The sequence below is a fragment of the Staurois parvus genome, unplaced genomic scaffold (genome assembly GCF_062004578.1).
Source record: "Staurois parvus isolate SC_StPar_1 unplaced genomic scaffold, SC_StPar_1.0 ptg000720l, whole genome shotgun sequence".
Classification (NCBI taxonomy): Eukaryota; Metazoa; Chordata; class Amphibia; order Anura; family Ranidae; genus Staurois; species Staurois parvus.
In genome coordinates, this window is record NW_028318516.1 from 3531718 (window position 1) to 3556525 (window position 24808).

The 24808-nt window shown below is 46.1% G+C and overlaps 1 protein-coding gene across 1 annotated transcript; it reads left to right on the forward strand.

Moving 5' to 3' along the window:
* Window positions 1-1523: 1523 nt before the first annotated feature.
* Window positions 1524-24049, forward strand: LOC149445516 (uncharacterized). Its single transcript, XM_089653790.1, has 6 exons — window positions 1524-1814; window positions 20831-21034; window positions 21527-21779; window positions 22045-22142; window positions 22252-22393; window positions 23958-24049. The coding sequence occupies exons 1-6, from the start codon at window positions 1524-1526 to the stop codon at window positions 24047-24049; spliced, it is 1080 nt and encodes a 359-aa protein (XP_089509916.1).
* Window positions 24050-24808: the final 759 nt, after the last annotated feature.

Below are 24808 nucleotides of genomic sequence, written 5' to 3' on the forward strand. Positions count from 1 at the left end.
CCAATCTTTACACACATCAAAGATCTCACACAGGGGAGAAGCCACATTCTTGCCCTGAGTGTGGGAAATGTTTTTTGCAGAAGTCCGATCTTTACACACATCAGAGAACTCACACAGGAGAGAAGCCGTATTCCTGTCCTGATTGTGGGAAATGTTTTTCAAAGAAGTCCAGTCTTCACAGACATCAGAGATCTCACACGGGGGAGAAGCCGTATTCCTGTTCTGTGTGCGGGAAATGTTTTTTGCAGAAGTCTGATCTTTCCACACATGAGAGATCTCACACAGGGGAGAAGCCGTATTCCTGTCCTGAGTGCGGGAAATGTTTTTCACAGAAGTTTGATCTTTACACACATCAGAGATGTCACACAGGGGAGAAGCCGTATTCCTGCCCTGAGTGCGGGAAACGTTTTTCAGTGAAGTCCAATCTTTTCAAACATCAGAGATCTCACACAGGGGAGAAGCCACTTTCCTGTCCTGAGTGTGGAAAATGTTTTTCAAATATGTCCTGTCTTCACAGACATGAGAGATCACACACGAGGGAGAAGCCATATTCCTGTCCTGAGTGCGGGACATGTTTTTCACAGAAGTCCAATCTTCACAGACATCAGAGATCTCACATGGTGGAGAAGCCATATTCCTGCCCTGAGTGTGGGAAATGTTTTTCAGAGAAGTCCTATCTTTCCAGTCATCAGAGATCTCACACAGGGGAGAAGCCGTATTCCTGTTCTGAGTGCGGAAAATGTTTTTCAGATAACTCTAATCTTCACAAACATAAGAGATCTCACACGGGGGAGAAGCCTTATTGCTGTCCTGAGTGTGGGAAATGTTATTCACTGAAGTCCCATCTTTATACACACCAGAGATCCCACACAGGGGAGCAGACATATTCCTGTTCTGAGTGCGGGAAATGTTTTGTATACAAATCAGAACTTGTTATACATCAGAGATATCACACGGGGGAGAAGCCATATTCTTGTCCTGAGTGCGGGAAATGTTATTCACAGAAGTCCCATCTTTCCAGACATCAGAGATCTCACACGGGGGAGAAGCCACTTTCCTGTCCTGAGTGAGGGAAATGTTCCTCTCTGAAGTCCTGTCTTCCTGTACATCAGGGATCCCACACAACCCTGGAGGTGTATTAGTGCCTAGAGTGCGGGAAATGTCTTCTAGATGAATGTTGCTGGACATCCCAGCTCTCATGTGGGGAAGAAGCACACCCTGATATACACCTCAGATATACTCCATGGCTGATCTTCATCATGGAAGAAACAGTTTGAAAGCAGATCAGAGGCCCCCAAAGACATGGATGAAGTGTGGGACCGGGTCGGCCATTGATGGCAGGAGAAGAATAAAAATGGAGTCAATGTTCTAGCAGAAGCTCTCACAAACACTTGGAGGTCTGATGGAGGTGTGGAAGTGTGAGGTCCTGCCACTGTGACAATGACACAGAGTCCTTCTGGCTGCTGTTTGAGAATCTCCAACATGTATTTTGTGAGCAGAGAAAACTGTGTTCTAGGTTGTCAATGGATTTGGTAGTTCCGGGTCGGGACCTGGAGCTTGAAGGTTCCAGAGATTCTTGGTTGGGACAAGACCGTCTGTCCCATGTCCAGGCTTTGCTAGATGCCTGCAGCCTGTGTGAGTACATAGGTGGGCAGATCGTTATAGGCCAGGTCTTCTGCCATTTGGAGACAGGACCCTGTCAGGAGAGCTGGGGGTTCCTGCTGGAGACTGCATCCCTTGTGAGGTGGGATTCCTTGCCCAAGGACTGGGAAAGTCAGGACAGCTCCAAGACTCTGGGGGACCTGAAGTGGCTTGTGAGTCCAGGGGGCTGGAGAGAGTCCAGAAGTCAATGGAGGAGTGTTCAAGCTTGAGGGGGGCTGGGGAACCCTATTCAGAGGCCAGGAGTGGACCTGTGTAGTGAGGTGCTGTGAACAAGGCTGAGTAATCGTGAAGAAGTCCTAGTCTCGGGGACCTGAAGTGGCTTGTGAGTCCAGGGGGCTGGAGGGAGTCCAGAAGTCAATGGAGGAGTGATCAAGCTTGAGGGGGGTGGGGAACCCGATGTAGAGGCCAGGAGTGGACCTGTGTAGTGAGGTGCTGTAACCAAGGCTGAGTAATCCTGAAGAAGTCCTAGTCTGGGGGACCAGTGTACAGATCAGTGGTGCTGCTGAAGTGTAGCCAGGTGAGCTAGCATTTTCAGTGATCTGATGTATTGACAAAGCTGGACAATCCCCTGCGTGGGAAACCTTATGGTGTAAAGACTTTCATTTTCCTTCTTAATAAAAGTGGGCTGCCGTGCCGATAAACCGCAAGTCTTGACTGACGTGGACTCACTTACAAACATCTACCACAGGAGCTAACAAACCCCCATATCACAGAGGGATTTCAGGAAAATACTGCATTGAGGCCACTAGATGGAGCTGACCATCATAGGAAATCATTGTGTAAAATAAATGATGGGCAGAATGTATCTCGGCGGGGGAAATGCTCCTCACATTTGTCCAACTAACTTTCACTTGCAGTAAGTTTTTATTATTAAAGTTTTGTAGGATACATTGTGCAACTCGTACAAATGTTCAGAAGTAACCAACCCATGAAAACAATTCCAGCGTGCATCCGTAAATCATACAAGAGAATACAAGTGATGGATATAAAGATCAATGAGCGCGGCGTGTTACAAGATCGGGTGTACAGTAACCATACACATTGTAAGAATGGCAACAAGAGGATAATTAGGGAAGGAGAAGAGAATAAAATGAGGGGGAGGGGAAATCTTGAGTTAGCCATAATTTGGGAGACACTCTTGGATTGGGTGTGAGAGTCGGTTCCTGCACAGAGGATAGGCAAGATACCCAGTAACCAAGGCCTCCCAGGTCAGGGGGCCGAGAGAAAAGGAAGAGGGAAGGAAATAGAACAAGGTGGTAAGATGAAGAACAGATGGAGGACATCGGGGACCCCCTTACCAGAAACCTGGGGCCTCAATGCCTATAGCAGTGTGTAGGTGTCAGGGGACATGGGGGGGTGAGTGTAATGTATACACGGGGCCCAGGTTTCTAAGAATTTCTTAGACGACATCTTTCTTAGACGACATCTTTGCTAAGATGGACTTCCACGAGGGGGCCAAGCTCTTGTTTCCAAGTCTTTGTTTTGCCACTAGTAGAACATTTATAGCCAATTTAAATTGTGAACTTGTGAGGTCTGGGGGGCTTCAAATGCCATAAGATGTACCAAGGGCTCCTGGGAAGGTGGCAGATTAGTAACGTTTGTAACCATTTTAGGATGGCCCAAAAGAGGACAGAGAGGCAAGTGAGGGGATATGAAGTTGCTGGAATATTTATCAGAGTTCCAGGTGCAGAGTGTGTGACCCATCAAGAGGCTGATAGACGTAGGTCTGGATTTAGGAGGACGCCATGGGAGTGAATGGTGAGAAGTTTGAGAACAGAGCAATGCTTCTAAGTCAGCCCATAAGGAGCCATGTATTGTGGTGTAAAGGGGGGTTAGTGGGGTAATCTGGGCACCAAGAAATATTTAGTAACATTTGGAACACCCAAACCTCCTTGTTCCTTATGTATAAACATATATATAAAGAAAATGCAGCGCTGTGTGATGTTACTATATTGCGGGCAGATATAAATAATAAATGAAACCAAAGCAAAATTAATAAATAAATCACAGTCCAGTAATGGTGCTCGCTGATTCCCAGTGCAAAAGTTAGAAATGCGCACTAACCAGAAACGTATTAATAATGCGCATGTGTATCTGATATCATGGAGATTCCCCTCTCTTTTCTGGCCTGGTAATGGGCAGGAGCTGGAGATAGTAGAGATGAAGCACCCTCGTGTGGCAAAATGGAGGTCCAGCAGGTCACAGAAATCCTTACAGAAGTGTGTGAAGGATTCTGTAAGGATTTCTGTGACCTGCTGGACCTCCATTTTGCCACACGAGGGTGCTTCATCTCTACTATCTCCAGCTCCTGCCCATTACCAGACCAGAAAAGAGAGGGGAATCTCCATGATATCATATACACATGCGCATTATTAATACGTTTCTGATTAGTGCGCATTTCTAACTTTTGCACTGGGAATCAGCGAGCACCATTACTGGACTGTGATTAATTTATTTATTTATTTATTCATTTTGCTTTGGTTTCATTTATTATTTATATCTGCCCGCAATATAGTAACATTACACAGCGCTGCATTTTATTTATATATATATTTTTGGGACTTTTATGTGTTTTCCTTGAATGTTCAGCTGCTCACTGTATTTTTTATACTTTAATGTATAAACATAGCATGTCTTGAGATTCGTGGCCCTTTGTCTGCTTAGTTGAATCACAAGACCTGATTTTAAAAAGATTTCAGAGTATAGGAGGAGATGGGGATTGGTGGGGGTGGGGATGGGGAAGAGTACAGGACAAGTAAAGGAGTTTTGGTAAAATTGCCAATTTTCCATCACTGATCCTCCCTATCCAGGAGAGGTGAAGATGAGTCCAGGACAGAAGTAGGACTCTCAAGTATTTGAAAGTGGGGATGTAGTTGGCCTCATGGAGTGTGTTGTACGAGCGAGGGAGATGAATGCCCAAATAATCCAGGTAGGAGGTGGGCCAAGGAAACTATCATTCTGTTTTACAGAGGAAAGGGAAATGTATGGAGTACAGAGAATAGGACTGGCAGGGAGGTGTTGGGTTGGACCAAAGTAAGTAAAAGATCATCAGCAAACAATCTGACTTTACCCAGTTCAGGACCGACCACCACACTTATACTGCGGCAGGGCAGTCCCGCTTCGCCAGATCACATACAGTACATGTACACGTGTGAGCCCACCGCCCTGACTGTGCTGTCACTCGGTACAACACAAACCAATTATCAGGTCCAGGCCAATGATTTCTGGCCTGGACCTGCTGATCACCTGGACCTGCTGATCACCTGGACCTGCTGATCACCTGTACAGAATCAGAGATCATTCTGTGTCCATATTTATAAACACAGGAACTGGAAAGGTACACTAGTGAAGAGGAGCACAAATAATACAAAGTATTCCCACAAGCAGCTAAAAAAGGTGATCAATAAACCAACTTAACAGTGGATTCAACTAAAAAAATGCTGGCCACACCTAAACATACTCATATAAATGTGTAAAAATGTCAATAAATAGAAATACAGCGCTGTGCTTTCCTTAACTGCTTTAAGTCCCCCCTATAATAGAAATACTGCCACAGGGCGGACTCCCTACACAAAATCATGTGTATATGTATATATATATTTATATATGTGGTTCGTGCTCCTGTGGTGACCGCACGCATGCACCAACCTGCCGTTGCCGTGATTCAGTTCCTGACCGATCAATCATCATGTTCAGGCCAGTGATGTTCGGATCTGATGATCGATCCCTGCCCTATCAGAGATCTTCCTGTACCTGTGTTTACATTACACAGATACAGGAAATGATGAAATCTTCTCTCTCTGGGCACATTCCATCCCATAGAGAAAAGAAAGATCCATGCATTACACACACACAGTAAAATCACATTTAAGACACATTTAACCCCTTGATCACCCCCCAGTTAACCCCTTCGCTGCGCTGTCACCAGTGTCATTAGTACAGTGTACAGGTTGTTTGCTGATCACTGTGTTAGTGTCACCAGCGACTTCAGATAGCATTAGCGTCAGTTAGTGTCCCTCCCAGATGGTGTCAGATTGTCCGTCACTACATCAGTCATCACATTTAAAAATACTAATTAACTTGTGAGCCACTGAGGTATACTGACAAATATGTGTATTAGGTCGCTGGTTAGTTTGCCCACTCTCAGAAGATGTGCATTTAATATCAATTAAATATTTATGTAATTACCGCGCTCTAATACCAATAAAAGTGTTTATAAAAGAATAAAGATACAATATATGGTGACTTATGTGATTAAATAATAAAATTCAATAAAATAAATTAAAATGGTGATATCATAATACCAAATCACTGAATGTGCAATATTCATATAGATGTGCAAATGTTCCATAAATAAACCACAGAAAGATTCATGGTGGAATAAATATAAAAACTAAATACTATATAATGTGAAATCATCAACAATACTGTCCCAAGTGACACTGTGCAAATGATATTCCAGCAGAAGCAGATATACTCGCCTTCAATATACGGATTGGTTCTTTGCAGTAATGCTGTGAGCCTGTGTAGCTGCAGGGCTGTGAGGGATACTCCCTCCTTTGATCCGTTTCTTAATCCACTGCCTTTGTGTTCCTCGTATGTCTCGTGTAAAAGAGGAAAAAACAACATATGGTGCCTTATCCCAGAGATAAAAACAGCTTTAATGTGCTTCCATAATGCACTCACATGTATTATATAACATTGCGCTTTAGATGTGTCAATATCCGCAATTTGCAGTAAAGGACAAAGCAGAGGGTGTGTGTCCACACACCTTCAGTGCTCGCCGTATGGTAGATGAGATGCGCGGTGACGTCACTGCCCCTCCCCAACGCGTTGTGCTACAGGGATTTTGTAGCTTCGTCCGGGGGATGTTGTGTAGCGCAACACGTTGGGGAGGGGCAGTGACGTCACCACGCATCTCATCTACCATACGGCGAGTACTGAAGGTGTGTGGACACACACCCTCTGCTTTGTCCTTTACTGCAAATTGCGGATATTGACACATCTAAAGCGCAATGTTATATAATACATGTGAGTGCATTATGGAAGCACATTAAAGCTGTTATTATCTCTGGGATAAGGCACCATATGTTTTTTATTTCAGTCATCACATTTAACCCCTTGATTGCCAGGAAGACGCTCAAACACAATAAACCTCCATTGCTAGTATAATGTCTGAGCGGATCAATATCTTTGATCAGATCAGCACTATACCAACATTCTCAATAGTATAGAGTCCCCAAAAATGCAGCATTAGTGGGATCAGCCCCGGCACCTGCCAGCACCTGCGTTTAGCCCCTACGATTACCCCCCCCCTTCTCCCCCAGCAAGTGCAGTGTCAGTAGGTCACTGTCACAGGATACATTGCACACAAAACCACAGTGTTGGCAGAATCAGGCCTGATCTCTGTTAGTACTTGGAAGCCAGTTTTTTTGTAGCAGTTCAAGCAGTCCCTGACAGCCAGACGCTCTTTTTCCCGGGAGTCGCGCTAGCTACCTAAAAATTTAGTGGCCAAAATGTCCAACGGAAGGTACTCTAGTGACGAGGCCTACAGGATTCTGAGCATGTCAGGTGAGAGTGAAGGGGAAGACTCACTGACACAATCAGAATACGAACCTGTAGACAGCTGTGGCACCCTAACAGATCGCTCAGACGATGGAGAAGACGTCCCTGCTAAGGTCAGGTGTACCCGACCCTATTCCCAGGTTGCTGAGGTGTTACAATTGCATGATGACTCTCATATGCAGCAGAGTGCCGGTACTAGTACCATGCTACCTCTTGGTGAACTGGCGATCACCAGTGGCCTAGTACATCCTGGTCTTTCACATACCAGCACTGCAGTATCACTTGGTGACATGGTGAGTCCCATAAGTGCAGTACAAGCTGGTGAGGTGGTGAGTACAAGTATTGTCCCGCAGCCACCAAGAATTCACAGAGAGGACTGTAGAGCCCCTAGTATCCTTCCAGATGTGCTTGCAAATCCCGATTGGCAGCCCACAAATTCTGCAGGACCCGTACTTCCCCCATTCACTTCCCAACCCGAAATTCAGGTGGAAACAGCTAATTTAACTCCTCCCCTTGATTTTTTGGAGCTGTTTTTCACGGAGGATCTGTATCAAAGCAATTTACATGCACAACAGTTTATCGCCACCAACCCAAATTCAAACCTTTCCAGACCAGTTACATGAAAACCCATTACAGCTTCTGAATTTAAGGTTTTTTTGCGCCTAACCCTCAACATGGGCATTACTAAAAAAAACGATTTGCAGTTGTATTGGTCCACAGATCCAATTCATCATATGCCGTGTTCTCTGCTGCCATGGCCAGGCATAGATATTAGTATATAATGCAATTTATGCATTTCAATGACAACACACTCTGTTGTCCTCGGGGTGACCCTGAATTTGACCGGCTCCACAAAATTCATCCCCTTGTAAATCACCTTAACCAAAAATCTGCAGATGTCTATACACCCCACCAAAACATCTGCATTGATGAGTCCTTCATTAATTTTTCTGGCCACCTTGCATTCAAACAATTTCTCACCAGCAGCTGGCCAGATATGGGGTCAGACCTGTATATCAGACCTGTGATTTGGAGGGGTTGGTTCTATCCTGGCGTCAGGGCCTCCAAAACTGTGATGGGTAGTGAGGAAGTGAAATGAGGAAGCTACACACCTTCAGGCTTTCAAAGTGGTCATTGGATTTCAGGCTCCTGTATGTGGCTAGGCTCCCAAAAAGTCTCACACATGTGATATCTCCATACTCGGTAGAAGTAGCGGAATGAATTTTGGGGTGTAATTCCACATATACCCATGGCTTGTGTGAGAAATATATCATTTAAGTGTCAATTTTGTGTAAAAAAGAAAACTTGTGTAAAAAAAAAAGGCATTGCACCAAAGAGGATTACACCAAAGAGTTCCACATTCATATGATTGGTGTTATGGTGTCCAGGAATTCTGGTCAGTTTCTATCATTGCACCATGGAGAGTATTCTTCCCATCCACACTGTAGTGTAGTATGATGGCTGTAGGATGGAGGATAGGAAGTGTCGGTCTCGGGAGGAGAAATAAAGCACAGCGGATCATAGGTACAGATCTATCGAATTTGGACACAGCTATGCCAGCAGACTAAAAAAGAGAGCAAATGGCAGAGTGATCCATCCCGGTTACAGTGTGTTTGTATCTATGATAAATGACAGGCTAAACCCACCTGGAGACTTTCTCCACACCTGGAGTGTGCTGAGTTCTTGGAGAACGTCTACACAGTGTTTCCAGATTGGCTTTATCACCCCAACGAGCTCGCTCCAGTTCATGGATGTCATCATTATGTTTGGAGGATCTCACCAGTCAGGAGCCTTTCCTGTCATCCTACATGTTCCCTTCTGAGGATTGTTCTATCCTTCCAAACAAATGTATGAAATCATGGATGAGTCCTCCTTCTATGTGATCTAGAAGATCTTCAATCACAATGTCTTTATGGATGAAGTGGATGGCCCAGTTTATATATTATTTATTGCTTTACAGCTTTATTCCCTCCAGGATTCATTCTTTATTTATAGAACCATTCAAGGAAGTGTTCTTACTTTGAGAGATCTCCACCACCATTCCTCTGTGACCATTACATCCTTGTCATTTACGTCTAACATCTTCATTATCAGTGGATTGATTTATATTTTTAAGCATTAAAGAATATTTTACATTTTTGTGAAGAACCGTCCCTTTCTGATAACATTTTGCTTTTTCTGTTTCAGCTTTCTCCCCTTTGTAAAGCTGTATATGTTAGCGGCTGTTATGGAGACAAACATTCTACACTGTTTAGGGAAATGTGACCTTGTAGTCTTTCACTTCTATAGAGTTCATACTGTATTTTTGTGTTGTAGGGTTTTGTTGTGGGTGGGGAAAACCCGGTGCCAGGATGTCTGGTGGGGGTAAAGCTGTATATACTGAGCTGTGCTTAATAAAGATTGATTCATTTCACCCTACGTGAAGTTCCGACTCGTGGTTTGGGATATCAGGGAAGGATTGGTTTTGAGCTCTAATACCTGCCTTGGCAGAGCACTGGAAGACGTGCCAGAAAAGGGGACCATTGGCTGAGACGCATCGCTCCGCACGAGGAAGCCCAGGCGGAACGGTTCCGCCACAATTTTCTTTACCAAAAAGATTTGATTTCAGAGGGAATCTGTTTTAATTTATTTTCTATATGTAATAAAATATCTTTGTTAAAGCGTTGGCTGCATAAGAGCTAGAATGATTTGTTCTTCCTTATCTTGTGTTATATATGAATTTCCCTGGTAGCCGTGTAAGGTAGATATTTCACAGGAATGATTATTCAGGCTCCGTTCACACAAATGCGTTTTTTAATGCTTTTTGCTTGTTTTTGGAAAGGGTCAGGGACTTATTTTTGAAAGCAAAAAGCAGCATTTTTGCTACAATAGAGTTCAATGGAGTATCTGCTGAAATGCATGGCAGTGTGTTTTTGCATTTTTATTCTGCCCAACAAAAAAATATTCCACTTTGAAAAAAAAGAGCTGAACAAAACACAGTGAAAATGCATCACAAACGTATCAACATGCAAGTGTACAATCCAAACACTCATGTTCCTGTGTTAAAAATGGCTGTGTGTATAAGTGGGTGCTGCAGCGACCGTCGGCTGGAACTGAACAGAATCAGCGAGGGAGAATGTCGCCAGCACACCGAGGATCAGCAATATGGGGCCAAAAGTTTTAATGAACGATCACATAGTTACAGCAAGGCAACGTTTCAGAGTCTCGCAGGATCCCTTCATCAGGCATGTGACAGAGGGGTCCTGCGAGTCTCCAAAATGTTGCCTTGCTGTAACTATGTGATCGTTCATTAAAACTTTTAGACCCATATTGGTGATCCTCGGTGTGCTGGTGACATTCACCCTTACAAACATATCAAAAACTCAAAATGAACTGCGAAAAGTACTGCAAAACAAACAAAAAGCAAACTGCAAAGATGTGACTGGAGCCTTACAGATGTTTCTCAGGGCTGCAGTTCCTCTGAGCTCCACAAGGTGGTGATATCACTTCTGCCCAGACAGGAAGTCTCTATGGAAGACAGGAAGTGATGTCAGGCAGGAAGTTCCAGGTGGTTTTGAAGTAGAAAAGAGACGTTACCAGAAGTGGCAGCAGAGGAGGTAATAAGATGTTATTTCCTATTTACATCCAGTAACCCCCCTGTCATGTCCGCCCTCTGCCTCCACGGTCACGTCCGTCCTCTCCCTCCACGGTCACGTCCGTCCTCTCCCTCCACGGTCACGTCCGTCCTCTCCCTCCACGGTCACGTCCGTCCTCTCCCTCCACGGTCACGTCCGTCCTCTCCCTCCACGGTCACGTCCGTCCTCTTCCTCCACGGTCACATCCGTCCTCTTCCTCCATGGTCATGTCCGTCCTCTTCCTCCATAGTCACTGTGATGTCTTTTATCTCCAGCAGATGATGATACACACATATATAGTGTGGGAACCCAGATGAACCCCTTCAGGGGCAGAACATTCCCCCACTTCCGGGGCCGGAACATTCTCCTCATTGTGGAGATAAATTCTAGTAATATGGTCCTCTAAACAAACAGCACTGACAATAAATAGACAAGACAAGGACCATCCTGACCATACATGGCCTACAAAGGGCAATGATGACACTACACAGGCAGCCAATGGGCAATCATTACACTATGCAGCCAACACAATGATGGAGTGCCGGGGTCAGGAGTATGGAGCATAGAGCCCCTTACATTGCTGCTCAGGAGGAAGGAAACATTCCTTTGTAACAGAAAATGTATATAAATCTGAGGCTCTTTTAGGAATGTTGGGGGGTTAAAGAATGAAAGGGGCTTTATAGCGACTAAAACATTTAATATGTGTAACATTCGCTGTTTATCTCCTCTTCCCCTCCCCCACCTGTCTCCAGCACCGCACCCGGGGACTAGCAGGGAGGGGAGAGACCTTGCAGTGTAATGAGAACTGATTGGCTGCTCCTCAGGAAAGGGGAGTGTCCAGCTTATCCTTTCTCCCTTTCACTCCCAGAGCCATTTTTGCATTTTTTGCACACGTTTAAAAAAATCATTTTAGCCCTAAAGATGACACAAAACCACCAATATATACATTTTCTAAAAGTAGAGACTTTAGAGAATAAAATAGTGGCAGTTCTAATTTTTTATGTCGCAAAATATTATCACAAAGTCTAGGAAATGCCAAATTTCAGTAAAATATACACTTAAGTTAGTTTCAGGGCACAAAAAAGCAATAAATTACACCATAAAAGCCGAGGTTGCAGCGAGTAAATAGATATCCAACATGTCAAACCTTAAGTTGTGTGTGCTGAAATGGTGACAACCTTTAGTCCCGGTATTATCTATAGGTGACACATTTATAGCCCCTTCTAGGTCATCAGTATAGAGTACGGAGGAGGTCTGCTCCTAGAATTATCCTCTCATTCTGGTGTGACCGGCGATATGTAACGTGTATCACAATCAATGTTATCACGTGTAGGCACTCCAGCGTGTGCTCTTACGTTTGGTTGTGCATAAAAGTGGGGGTGGAGGGCCTTAAAAAATTTTAAAGGGAGGAGTTATGTACTTATGTGTAACTTTAATTCTTTACAATTAGGTTCTTTTTATTTAGACATCCAGGGTCTAAAAGACCCCCAATGTCTCCCCTGTACTCCATTGGATGTAATGTAGTGCACATCGCACCGCATTACATTCTTTGCCGGCCTCAATGTGTCAGGAATCAGGGTATGACCAGAGGTGTGTGGACTGACACAGGGAAACGCAGGCTTCAGATATGGTATAAACAATATAATTTATTAAGACTAACAATACAAAACGCAGTGCAAAACTAAACATAAACACAGTGCAAACAAACCAAACCAAACCACCCACAGATAACAATACATACAATGCAAGAGTCATCAGGCAGGCCGGGTCAGTAGCAAACGGGCAAACGGAGTACCAGGAACAGGCGGGAGAGTGGTCGGGGTCACAAGCTGGGTTCAGTAACTCACGGGCAGCGCAGTACAGAGGGTCAGGCAGAGAATGGTCAGGGTCACAAGCCAGGGATCAAGCAGAAGTCCGCAGAGGTCAGAATCAGGCAGGGTCGGCAACAAGTCAGACAGGAACAGGAATACAGGATATAAGATACAGGGGCCCATGGAAAACACACACCATGGCCTTGACTGTGAGTCTGGCCATTCCTTAAATACAACCCCTGCAATCAGCTTCAGGTGATTGCTGAGAGCACCCGCTGGCCAGCCCTGGTACTGCAGCCCACAAGGCAGGTGAGTCCCACCATTATTGGCAAGTCCATTCCTGACAGTACCCCCCCAAGGAGCGGCCTCAGGACACTCCAAACAGTCCTAGCTGGGTAAAATGTTCCACATCCCGGGTCCGGTAACTGGCGGGATATCAAAGACTGGCACATCGGGCTGGGCACCGGACAGAGGCACATCAGGCTGGGCACCGGACAGAGGCACATCAGGCTGGGCACCGGACAGAGGCACATCGGGCTGGGCACCGGACAGAGGCACATCGGGCTGGGCACCGGACAGAGGCACATCGGGCTGGGCACCGGACAGAGGCACATCGGGCTGGGCACTGGACAGAGGCACATCGGGCTGGGCAACGGACAGAGGCACATCGGGCTGGGCAACGGACAGAGGCACATCGGGCTGGGCAACGGACAGAGGCACATCGGGTTGGGCAACGGACAGAGGCACATCGGGCTGGACACCGGACAGAGGCACATCAGGCTGGACACTGGATCACCAGGCGGAGCAGCGGGCACTGGGCCACCAGACGGAGCAGCAGGCACCGGGCCACCAGGCAGGGCAGCAGGCACCGGGCCACCAGGCGGAGCAGCAGGCACCGGGCCACCAGGCGGAGCAGCAGGCACCGGGCCACCAGGCGGAGCAGCAGGCACCGGGCCACCAGGCAGGGCGGCAGGCACCAGGCCCCCAGGCGGAGCGCCAGGCACCGGGCCCCCAGGCAGAGCGGTGGGCACCGGGCCCCCAAGCGGAGTGGTGGGCACCGGGCCCCCAGGCGGAGCGGCAGGCACCGAGTCATCTGGCAAGACAGCAGGCACCGAGTCATCTGGCAAGACAGCGGGCACCGAGTCATCTGGCAAGACCGTGGGCACCGAGTCATCTGGCAAGACCGCAGGCTTCGAGTCATCTGGCAAGACCGCAGGCCCCGAGTCATCTGGCAAGACCACGGGCCCCGAGTCATCTGGCAAGACTGCGCACCCCGAGTCATCTGGCAAGACAGCGGGCTCCGAGTCATCTGGCAAGACAGCGGGCATCGGGTCACCAGGTACGACAACGGGCACCGGCTCATCAGGCAGTGGATCGTCTTGCTCGACAGTGGGCACTGGGTCATCTGGCATCAGGTCATCTGGCTCGACAGCGAGTACCGGGTCATCAGGCATTGGATCGTCTGGCTCGACAGCAGGCATCGGGTCATCAGGCACGACAGCGGGCATCGGGTCACCAGGCATGACAGCGGGCACTGGGTCATCAGGCATTGGATCGTCTGGCTCGACAGCGGGCATTGGGTCACCAGGCATCAGGTCATCTGGCTTGACAGCGGGCACCACGTCATCTGGCAAGGCAGTGGGCACCGAGTCACCAGGCACGACAGTGGGCTCTGAGTCAACTGGCATGACAGCGGGCATCGCGTCACCAGGCACGACAGTGGGCTCTGAGTCAACTGGCAGGATGGTACTGGTTGGAAAGTATTTTCGCTTTTTTCTCATTTTAGTTACTGGAGCACTGTAAGTAAATGCAGGTCTGTACATGAATGGAGCAGCTGAAGACAGAGAAGAGCTGGAGGATGGAACAGAGGAGGGAGCAGCCGCCACAGCGGACCTCTCCACAGGGCCAAAGAAAGGATAGGTGCAGCGAGTGGGAGCAGGGGACTGGTATGTGGTAGTTAGCAGAGTATACTGGGCCGTCACTGGGGGTGCTGTCGGGGATGCAGGAAGAGTGCCTTGAGCAGAGGAATGATGTTGCAAGCTGACTGAGGGTGGGTGCAACAAATCTGTCCATGTCTGCAGTACTGGTTGAACAAAACTCAGCTTACACATAGCCTGTCTGATCAAAGACTGCACTGCATTTATACAATCCATAAGCACATGTGATGGACATGCTGCATAGTGCTCATGGAAGCAATCTGGATCCTCCTCCAACAACCATACCAGTGATTCCACTTGATCCACACTAAATGGGGGAAAAAGTCATCCCTGCTTTCAGGGGTACAGGACCGAGCCAACTCAGCACAAACCTGGATCAATGGCTGCACCTCAGAAAACTCTGTGCCCTGATCTACTAGACCGGGTGTCGGCAACCCGCGGCTCCAGAGCCGCATGCGGCTCTTTTTCATCTTTGCTGCGGCTCCGGAGCACACTGCCCACCAGGTGACAGGCAATAGGGTTTCAGTTGTCGGCAAGCCGCGGATCGCAAGCCACATGCGGCTCTTCTGTGTGCCGGGCGCCCGCTCCCCTCCCTCCTCTCGGGCGGCCGCCTCAAAAGTCAGGACTCTTTTAATCCGGCCCGCGGAGCGTGGAACATTAGCTGTCAGGATGTAGGCGGGGCAGCCAGGACGTAGGCGGGGCAGCGTGACGAACTCCTCTCACAGTCCGCCCTGATGACCGGAACACAGCGCGGGAACACAGCGAGAGGAACGCGCGGAGCAAAGGTAAGTGAATTGAGACAATATGGGGAATTAATTACTATAGGGGGGATGAATTATTATATGGAGGATTAATTACTATATGGAGGATGAATTACTATGGAGGATGAATTACTATATGGGGGATGAATTACTATATGGAGGATGAATTACTATATGGAGGATGAATTACTATGGAGGATGAATTACTATATGGGGGATGAATTACTATATGGGGGATGAATTACTATGGAGGATGAATTACTATATGGAGGATGAATTACTATATGGAGGATGAATTACTATATGGGGGATGAATTACTATATGGGGGATGAATTACTATATGGGGGATGTATTACTATATGGGGGATGAATTACTATGGGGGATGAATTACTATATGGGGGATGAATTACTATATGGGGGATGAATTACTATGGGGGATGAATTACTATGGAGGATGAATTACTATAGCGGGGATGAATTACTATAGGGGGGATGAATTACTATGGGGGATGAATTACTATATGGGGGATGAATTACTATGGGGGATGTATTACTATATGGGGGATGAATTACTATGGGGGATGAAGTACTATATGGGGGATGAATTACTATAAGGGGGATGAATTACTATATGGGGGATGAATTACTATAGGGGGGATGAATTACTATAGGGGGGATGAATTACTATGGAGGATGAATTGCTATATGGGGGATGAATTACTATAGGGGGGATGAATTACTATATGGGGGATGAATTACTATAGGGGGGATGAATTACTATATGGGGGATGAATTACTATAGGGGGGATGAATTACTATATGGGGGATGAATTACTATGGGGGGGATGAATTACTATAGGGGGGATGAATTACTATGGAGGATGAATTGCTATATGGGGGATGAATTACTATAGGGGGGATGAATTACTATATGGGGGATGAATTACTATAGGGGGGATGAATTACTATATGGGGGATGAATTACTATGGGGGATGAATTACTATATGGGGGATGAATTACTATGGGGGATGAATTACTATGTGGGGGATGAATTACTATGTGGGGGATGAATTACTATATGGGGGATGCATTACTATGGGGGATTAATTACTATATGGGGGATTAATTACTATGGGGGATGAATTACTATGTGGGGGATGAATTACTATATGGGGGATGAATTACTATAGGGGGGATGAATTACTATGGGGGATGAATTACTATATGGGGGATGAATTACTATGGGGGATGAATTACTATATGGGGGATGAATTACTATGGGGGATGAATTACTATAGGGGGGATGAATTACTATAGGGGGGATGAATTACTATGGGGGATGAATTACTATAGGGGGGATGAATTACTATATGGGGGATGAATTACTATGGGGGATGAATTACTATATGGGGTATGAATTACTATGGGGGATGAATTACTATATGGGGGATGAATTACTATATGGGGGATGAATTACTATGGGGGATGAAGTACTATATGGGGGATGAATTACTATAGGGGGGATGAATTACTATATGGAGGATGAATTACTATATGGAGGATGAATTACTATATGGGGGATGAATTACTATATGGGGGATGAATTACTATATGGAGGATGAATTACTATATGGAGGATGAATTACTATATGGGGGATGAATTACTATATGGGGGATGTATTACTATATGGGGGATGAATTACTATGGGGGATGAATTACTATGGAGGATGAATTACTATATGGGGGATGAATTACTATATGGGGGATGAATTACTATGGGGGATGAATTACTATGGAGGATGAATTACTATAGCGGGGATGAATTACTATAGGGGGGATGAATTACTATGGGGGATGAATTACTATATGGGGGATGAATTACTATGGGGGATGTGTTACTATATGGGGGATGAATTACTATGGGGGATGAAGTACTATATGGGGGATGAATTACTATAGGGGGGATGAATTACTATATGGGGGATGAATTACTATAGGGGGGATGAATTACTATAGGGGGGATGAATTACTATGGAGGATGAATTGCTATATGGGGGATGAATTACTATAGGGGGGATGAATTACTATATGGGGGATGAATTACTATATGGGGGATGAATTACTATGGGGGATGAATTACTATATGGGGGATGAATTACTATGGGGGATGAATTACTATGTGGGGGATGAATTACTATGTGGGGGATGAATTACTATATGGGGGATGCATTACTATGGGGGATTAATTACTATATGGGGGATTAATTACTATGGGGGATGAATTACTATGTGGGGGATGAATTACTATATGGGGGATGAATTACTATAGGGGGGATGAATTACTATGGGGGATGAATTACTATATGGGGGATGAATTACTATGGGGGATGAATTACTATATGGGGGATGAATTACTATGGGGGATGAATTACTATAGGGGGGATGAATTACTATAGGGGGGATGAATTACTATGGGGGATGAATTACTATAGGGGGGATGAATTACTATGGGGGATGAATTACTATATGGGGGATGAATTACTATGGGGGATGAATTACTATATGGGGGATGAATTACTATGGGGGATGAATTACTATAGGGGGGATGAATTACTATAGGGGGGATGAATTACTATGGGGGATGAATTACTATAGGGGGGATGAATTACTATATGGGGGATGAATTACTATGGGGGATGAATTACTATATGGGGGATGAAGCTAACTGCACGATCCTGTATATAGCATTAAGGTAAGAAACAATATATGCAGTGTCGGATTTGTTTTAAATGTTGCAATGGTTTTGCGGCTCCCAGTCTTTTTTTTCCCTTCGGAAACGGGTCCAAGTGGCTCTTTATGTCTTAAAAGTTGCAGACCCCTGTACTAGACAATGAGCGATCCTTATGCACTCTAGTAGTTGATCCCGGGGATACTCCTTCAGAGTCTGATAAGCATAGTCTTTGTCATCAAACACTAGCAGAGATAAATACACAACCTCATCAAGATCCATCCTTCCTAGCAACAATAAGCCAAGATGGCTTCCCTGTGCAGCCACTTCTGGTCAGGATTGGCCATGGTGTAATGTCAGGAATCAGGGTATGACCAGAGGTGTGTGGACTGACACAGGGAAACGCAGGCTTCAGATATGGTATAAACAATATAATTTATTAAGACTAACAATACAAAACGCAGTGCAATACTAAACATAAACACAATGCAAACAAACCAAACCAAACCACCCACAGATAACAATACATACAATGCAAGCGTAGTCAGGCAGGCCGGGTCAGTAGCAAACGGGCAAACGGAGTACCAGGAACAGGCGGGAGAGTGGTCGGGGTCACAAGCTGGGTTCAGTAACTCACAGGCAGCGCAGTACAGAGGGTCAGGCAGAGAATGGTCAGGGTCACAAGCCAGGGATCAAGCAGAAGTCCGCAGATGTCAGGATCAGGCAGGGTCGGCAACAAGCCAGACAGGAACAGGAATACAGGATATAAGATACAGGGGCCCATAGAAAACACACACCACAGCCTTGACTGTGAGTCTGGCCATTCCTTAAATACAACCCCTGCAATCAGCTTCAGGTGTTTGGCTGATTTCAGGGATGAGTCTCTGATTGCTGAGAGCACCCGCTGGCCAGCCCTGGTACTGCAGCCCACAAGGCAGGTGAGTCCCACCATTATTAGCAAGTCCATTCCTGACACAATGCTCGGGAAATCTGTCATAACATCACTTCTGGGTCAGGACAAGAAGGAAGTGAACGTGTCCCCTCTACCCTCCGACACCCACTGACCCGGGCCCACAGATGGGCAAGCAGAGCCGGGGAAGCATAGTAGGTACAGGAGAGGTTCACACACACGGGGTGGCAGAGGCTGGAACCTGAAAGGAGAGCCCTGTGGCTTGCCCTCAGCAGGGATAAAGATTAAAAACAATACTTGCCCGGCCCCCAGAACTACATATCCCGGGCGTCGGGCGATATAAAGTGACCATCCCTGCATGATGAGCTGACATTGACCTCACAGCACTGCCTCAGAGCAAACTAGTCATAGGAAGGATCAGATTTATCATTCCTTGTCTGCAGATCTAATACTCATCAAAACCAGTTCAGAGACCAAACAAACCCAACAGAGAAAAGGGTCCCCCGGACCTCAAAATTGTAGTAAACACTAAACAGTCCAAACAAAATGTCTTCCCATGAGGGGAGTAGTTCTTCAATGTCCAGCAACCCTCCTATTCCCCCCTCACATCCACATCCTATTATTGTGTGACCAATACCATCCAAATCATTCTTACTTTCATTTCCCAAAGTTATCCGTCTACAAGGAGACCTGTATAGATCACATGATGGCACCAATGAGGATGGAGGAGGACCGGAGTCACATGACTGAGAAGATACTAAACCTCACCCTGGAGATCATCTACCTGCTGACCGGAGAGGTGAGGAGGATTCTGGGAGGTCACATGACATCACTCTCATCTCTGATAATAAAACACAGACCTGACGGGAGAGGTGAGGAGGATTCTGGGAGGTCACATGACGTCACTCTCATCTCTATTAATAAAACACAGACCTGACCGGAGAGGTGAGGAGGATTCTGGGAGGTCACATGACATCACTATTATCTCTATTAATAAAACACAGACCTGGCCGGAGAGGTGAGGAGGTTCTGGGAGGTCACATGACATCACTCTTATCTCTATTAATAAAACACAGACCTGGCCGGAGAGGTGAGGAGGATTCTGGGAGGTCACATGACATCGCTCTCTTCTCTATTAATAAAACACGGACCTGACCGGAGAGGTGATGAGGATTCTGGGAGGTCACATGACATCACTCTTCTCTCTATTAATAAAACACGGACCTGACCGGAGAGGTGAGGAGGATTCTGGGAGGTCACATGACATCACTCTCATCTCTATTAATAACACACAGACCTGACCGGAGAGGTGAGGAGGATTCTGGGAGGTCACATGACATCACTCTCATCTCTATTAATAAAACACAGACCTGACCGGAGAGGTGAGGAGGATTCTGGGAGGTCACATGACATCACTCTCATCTCTATTAATAAAACACAGACCTGACCGGAGAGGTGAGGAGGATTCTGGGAGGTCACGTGACATCACTCTTGTCTATTCTGGTCAATAGACCATTTTATTTTTGCACACATTTAGATGATGTCAGGTGGTTGATATTGTTTTATTTTTCTCCTGATCTGTAGGATTATGTTGTAAAGAAGAAGTCTAGTGGGGAGCCAATCTCAGGAGGATGGAGCAGAACCCAGAGCCTCACCATGGTGCCTCCATCTCGTTCTCTGATACCTGAGAGGGAGAAAGAGCAGAAGATTCTGGAACTGACCACCATGATGGTCCATCTGCTGACAGGAGAGGTGAGCGGTGCCGGGAATTCTGGGACATTCTCCAGTAACAGACAAGGGATGTGTCTGGATGGTGACTGTATCATTGTGTGTGTCAGGTTCCTATAAGGTGTCAGGGTGTCACTGTCTATTTCTCCATGGAGGAGTGGGAGTATTTAGAAGGACACAAGGATCTCTACAAGGACGTCATGATGGACAATCAGCAGACTTTGGGTTTTGTGAAGATTGTAAGGAAGGAATTTCCCCGGAATGAGACGATATTGAAGCTCACCCTGGAGATCCTCAGCCTGCTGACTGGAGAGGTGAGTGTAATGAAGGGGTTAAATCTGACTCGGCTGTACACTGGGAGGTATTCAGAGTCACTTGAAGTCTTCTGATGTTCTGTAATCAATAACGACATCCACACAAGTACTATGAATACATAAAGTGTCCGGACTCTATGAGATTTGGTTATAGCACAAGATGGCGGCATTGGTTATAGAAGAGAACAATCTCAGCTTTAGTCCAATCAGGGAGACCCATGATTACCAGCATGCCACGCCCACTGACCACTAAATCCATGGGTGACATTTCCTGGTGGGTCAGTGAGCCTTACTAGTAAACCATTAGTGACTCTATTATATGACTTCTAGAAGTAGCTATAAATCTGACCCCATTGTCATCATATCATTGGATGGAGATGTCTGTCCTTTGCTGAGTCGGCACATTGTGGCCAATCCCTGGAGAATATATCTAGAGCTGACCATAGAAGTGAGGGATTATGGGAGAGTGAGATTTATCTTTGTGTCACACAGAACTGTACAGGAGTCATGAAGAAATCTACCGACAATGACACCAGAAGGAGATCTCATCGTATGACCACAAGATCCTCGAGAATCCAGAATCCCATCACCATCCCCCCACCTCCATCCCTGATCCCTACAAGACAGAAGACACAGAAGATTCTAGAAGTCACCAAGAAGATGATGGAGCTGCTGACAGGAGAGGTGAGCGGTGCCGGGAATTCTGGGACATTCTCCAGTAACAGACAAGGGATGTGTCTGGATGGTGACTGTATCATTGTGTGTGTCAGGTTCCTATAAGGTGTCAGGGTGTCACTGTCTATTTCTCCATGGAGGAGTGGGAGTATTTAGAAGGACACAAGGATCTCTACAAGGACGTCATGATGGACAATCAGCCGCCCCTCACATCACCGGGTAAGAGGAGACTTTATTGTAAAGGAGAGAGCAGTACGGAGGATCCACCTAGATCCCCCATCATCTGATAAACACATAGAAACAATGGATTCAGTCAGTGTGTGTGTTTCCTACAGATGGATCCAGTCATGGGAACCCACCAGAGAGATGTCCCCGTCCTCTGTATTCCCGGGATTCCACACAGGAAGGTCACACCATCCCTCATTGTTGTAAGGTTGGTGGGATGGAGCATCTAGAACATGGACTTGTGGAGATGATGTGTGGATTGTTCTATGTGACCTTACATTTTACAGATGATATTTTCTCTCATTTTCTTGATTTAGAGTGGAGATCCAATCGATATAGAATTTGAGGTGAAAGCAGAAGAAGAAGAGGCGTATGTGAGGGATGATCAGCAGTCTATGGAGGAGGATGGAATAACGGGGACATTTATAGAGGAGGACACTCCTACAGAGATCAGCACAGGTGGGTCATGAACACTAAATCCATTCCTCCACCCATACTGCTCACTGATTGGTCCAGAGTAGGGCGGGGACTGGGTGATATCAGCCTGTAATCCCCTGGTCACTTTCCTGAGCTGTGTTCCCCGTCCTGTATTCCTGGATTTCTCTCGGATAATCTTCCTTCTCTGTGCTGCAGACACAATTTATGTATCTAGACTGGATTTATGGAGGTTCTGGGGTTCAGCTGGCAGCAAAATGTGGATTTTTCCTATAAGCATTGCATAATGTAGGCACCCAGGACATGTGACTGGGGTCTCCTGCCTTGTGCCTGAATCTTCCAGGGTTCCTTGCTCTGTTGTCTGCTGGCTGTGCCGGGTGGAGGGATATGTCGGTAGTGTCTCAGACCCAAGTCACTGAGTGCAGTCTCAGGAGATGGGAGGCAGCGGTGTGGGATCTCTGCAACTTGTCTACAGTAAACATTTAATCTTCCACTGATTCCTGAATACCAATATTATAAGTCCTGACCCTTACACTGTATAATTTATAGAAAAAAATATGCAGCGCTAAAAGCATATATCTTATAAAGGTAAGTATAACCATAAGTGGCCGCTGATATGAGCGCAAAATGGTGCAAATGACATCTTGGCTTGATTATTGCGAGCCTCACAAGGTGGAGCCATTTAGGAGTGTGGAGTCAATGCTTAGAGCTGCCTGATGAGTCTGTGAGCGGAGTGAGACCCCCGAGTGTGAGTTATCATCTTGACTGTCCACTGCTGAGCCTGATGACCCCGTAGCCTCAGACCAGATCCGATGACCCCATCATAAGGATATACATATAATGCGCATATTATTTGTACTTCTGGTAAGTGCATCACCTCACCAGATCTTGGCACCAGTATTGATGGTCACGAAGCACCGATCACCTTGCATGATGGACATCATTATTTTGTGATTGGACTCACTAGGACTGTCACGTTATTACTGTTACGTCATTCATAGACGTATTTCCACTGCACTACTTTTGCGCTCATATCAGCGCCCACTTATAATATACGGTTATACTTACCTTTATTTTTTTTTTTTGTATTAACAATTTTTATTAGTTTATATATATATATATATATATATACATACAAGCAGTAAATTAGAAACAAAAAAAAAGGAACACGAGAAAAACAAGGTAGCACATCGATGGTGAAATCTGCATGGTTACAGACAGTGTCACATAGCAACAGTGAGGAGGCCATCAAAACCGTACATTTGGAGAAAGGTGGGAGGAAGTGAAATTATCCCATGGGTGCCACACTGCCTCGAACACAGCAATCGAACAGGCGTGTAGAGCAGTCAGGTACTCCATCTGTCTCACATCAGCAATAATTTTAAACAGAGTTGGCATCGAAGGAGGTATAGAGGATAGCCAACACATAGGAATGCTTCTTCTAGCCGCTGTCAGGATATGTGTGGTGAGTTTCCTGGCCATTTTGGGAAGACCTGGGAATGGCAGACTCAATAAAAAGTACAGAGGTTCAAAGGGAAGTGAGGTATGCAATAGCAATTGTAAAAAGGACAAAACCTCTTCCCAAAAGGGAACGATGGATCCACACGTCCCAAAAATGTGGAAGAGAGAGCCAAGGTCTTTCCCCGCAACGCCAGCAAGCGGAAGAAGCATTCGGATTAAAGGCATGGATTACATCAGGAGTTTTGTACCACAGCATCATCATTTTGTATGTATTTTCCTTATAAACCACAGACAGAAGATTTAGATGTGTTTTCCCAAATTTTCCTCCACTGCATCAGATCAATGTCACATTGTAAAACCTGGCACCACTTGCGCATGTAGTGGCGAGTGTCAGAGAGGGGGGAGGCATCCATAAGAAGTTTATATGTATTAGAAATTAAGCCCCTTTGATGTGGACCCTGTATGCACAGACGCTCAAAGGGAGTGGGTTTCCCAAGAGTCAATGTGGGGGACATGGTAGAGAAAAAGTGGCGTATCTGGAGGTAGATATACAAGTTTTGGGAAGGTAGATCCTTTTTCTGGAGGTAAGCGAATGGTTGCAGCCTCCGAGTCACGGGGTGTACTAATTGACGTAGTTGGAAGAGGTTAGCTGTGACCCAAGGGAGCACCCGGGACACGGCCAAACTGTCTGGAAGGCTGGGGTTGAAGAGGACATTAGTCAGTGGGGAGCAATCCGATGTCAATGCAAACCTAGTCTTACATTTCTGCCAGATACTCATGGAGAATTGCATGGGGCCAAGGAAAAAATGACAGATAGGGACAAGGTCCACCGCCGAGGTCGACCAGAGGAGAGAGCAAGGATGAGTTGGAGTCAATTGTAAGGACCCGATCTCAGTCCACAGGTTGGGAGGGTTATAAGACCACGATGCGAGGAAGCGGAGATGAGTAGCATAGTAATAGGTCACGATATCCGGTGCC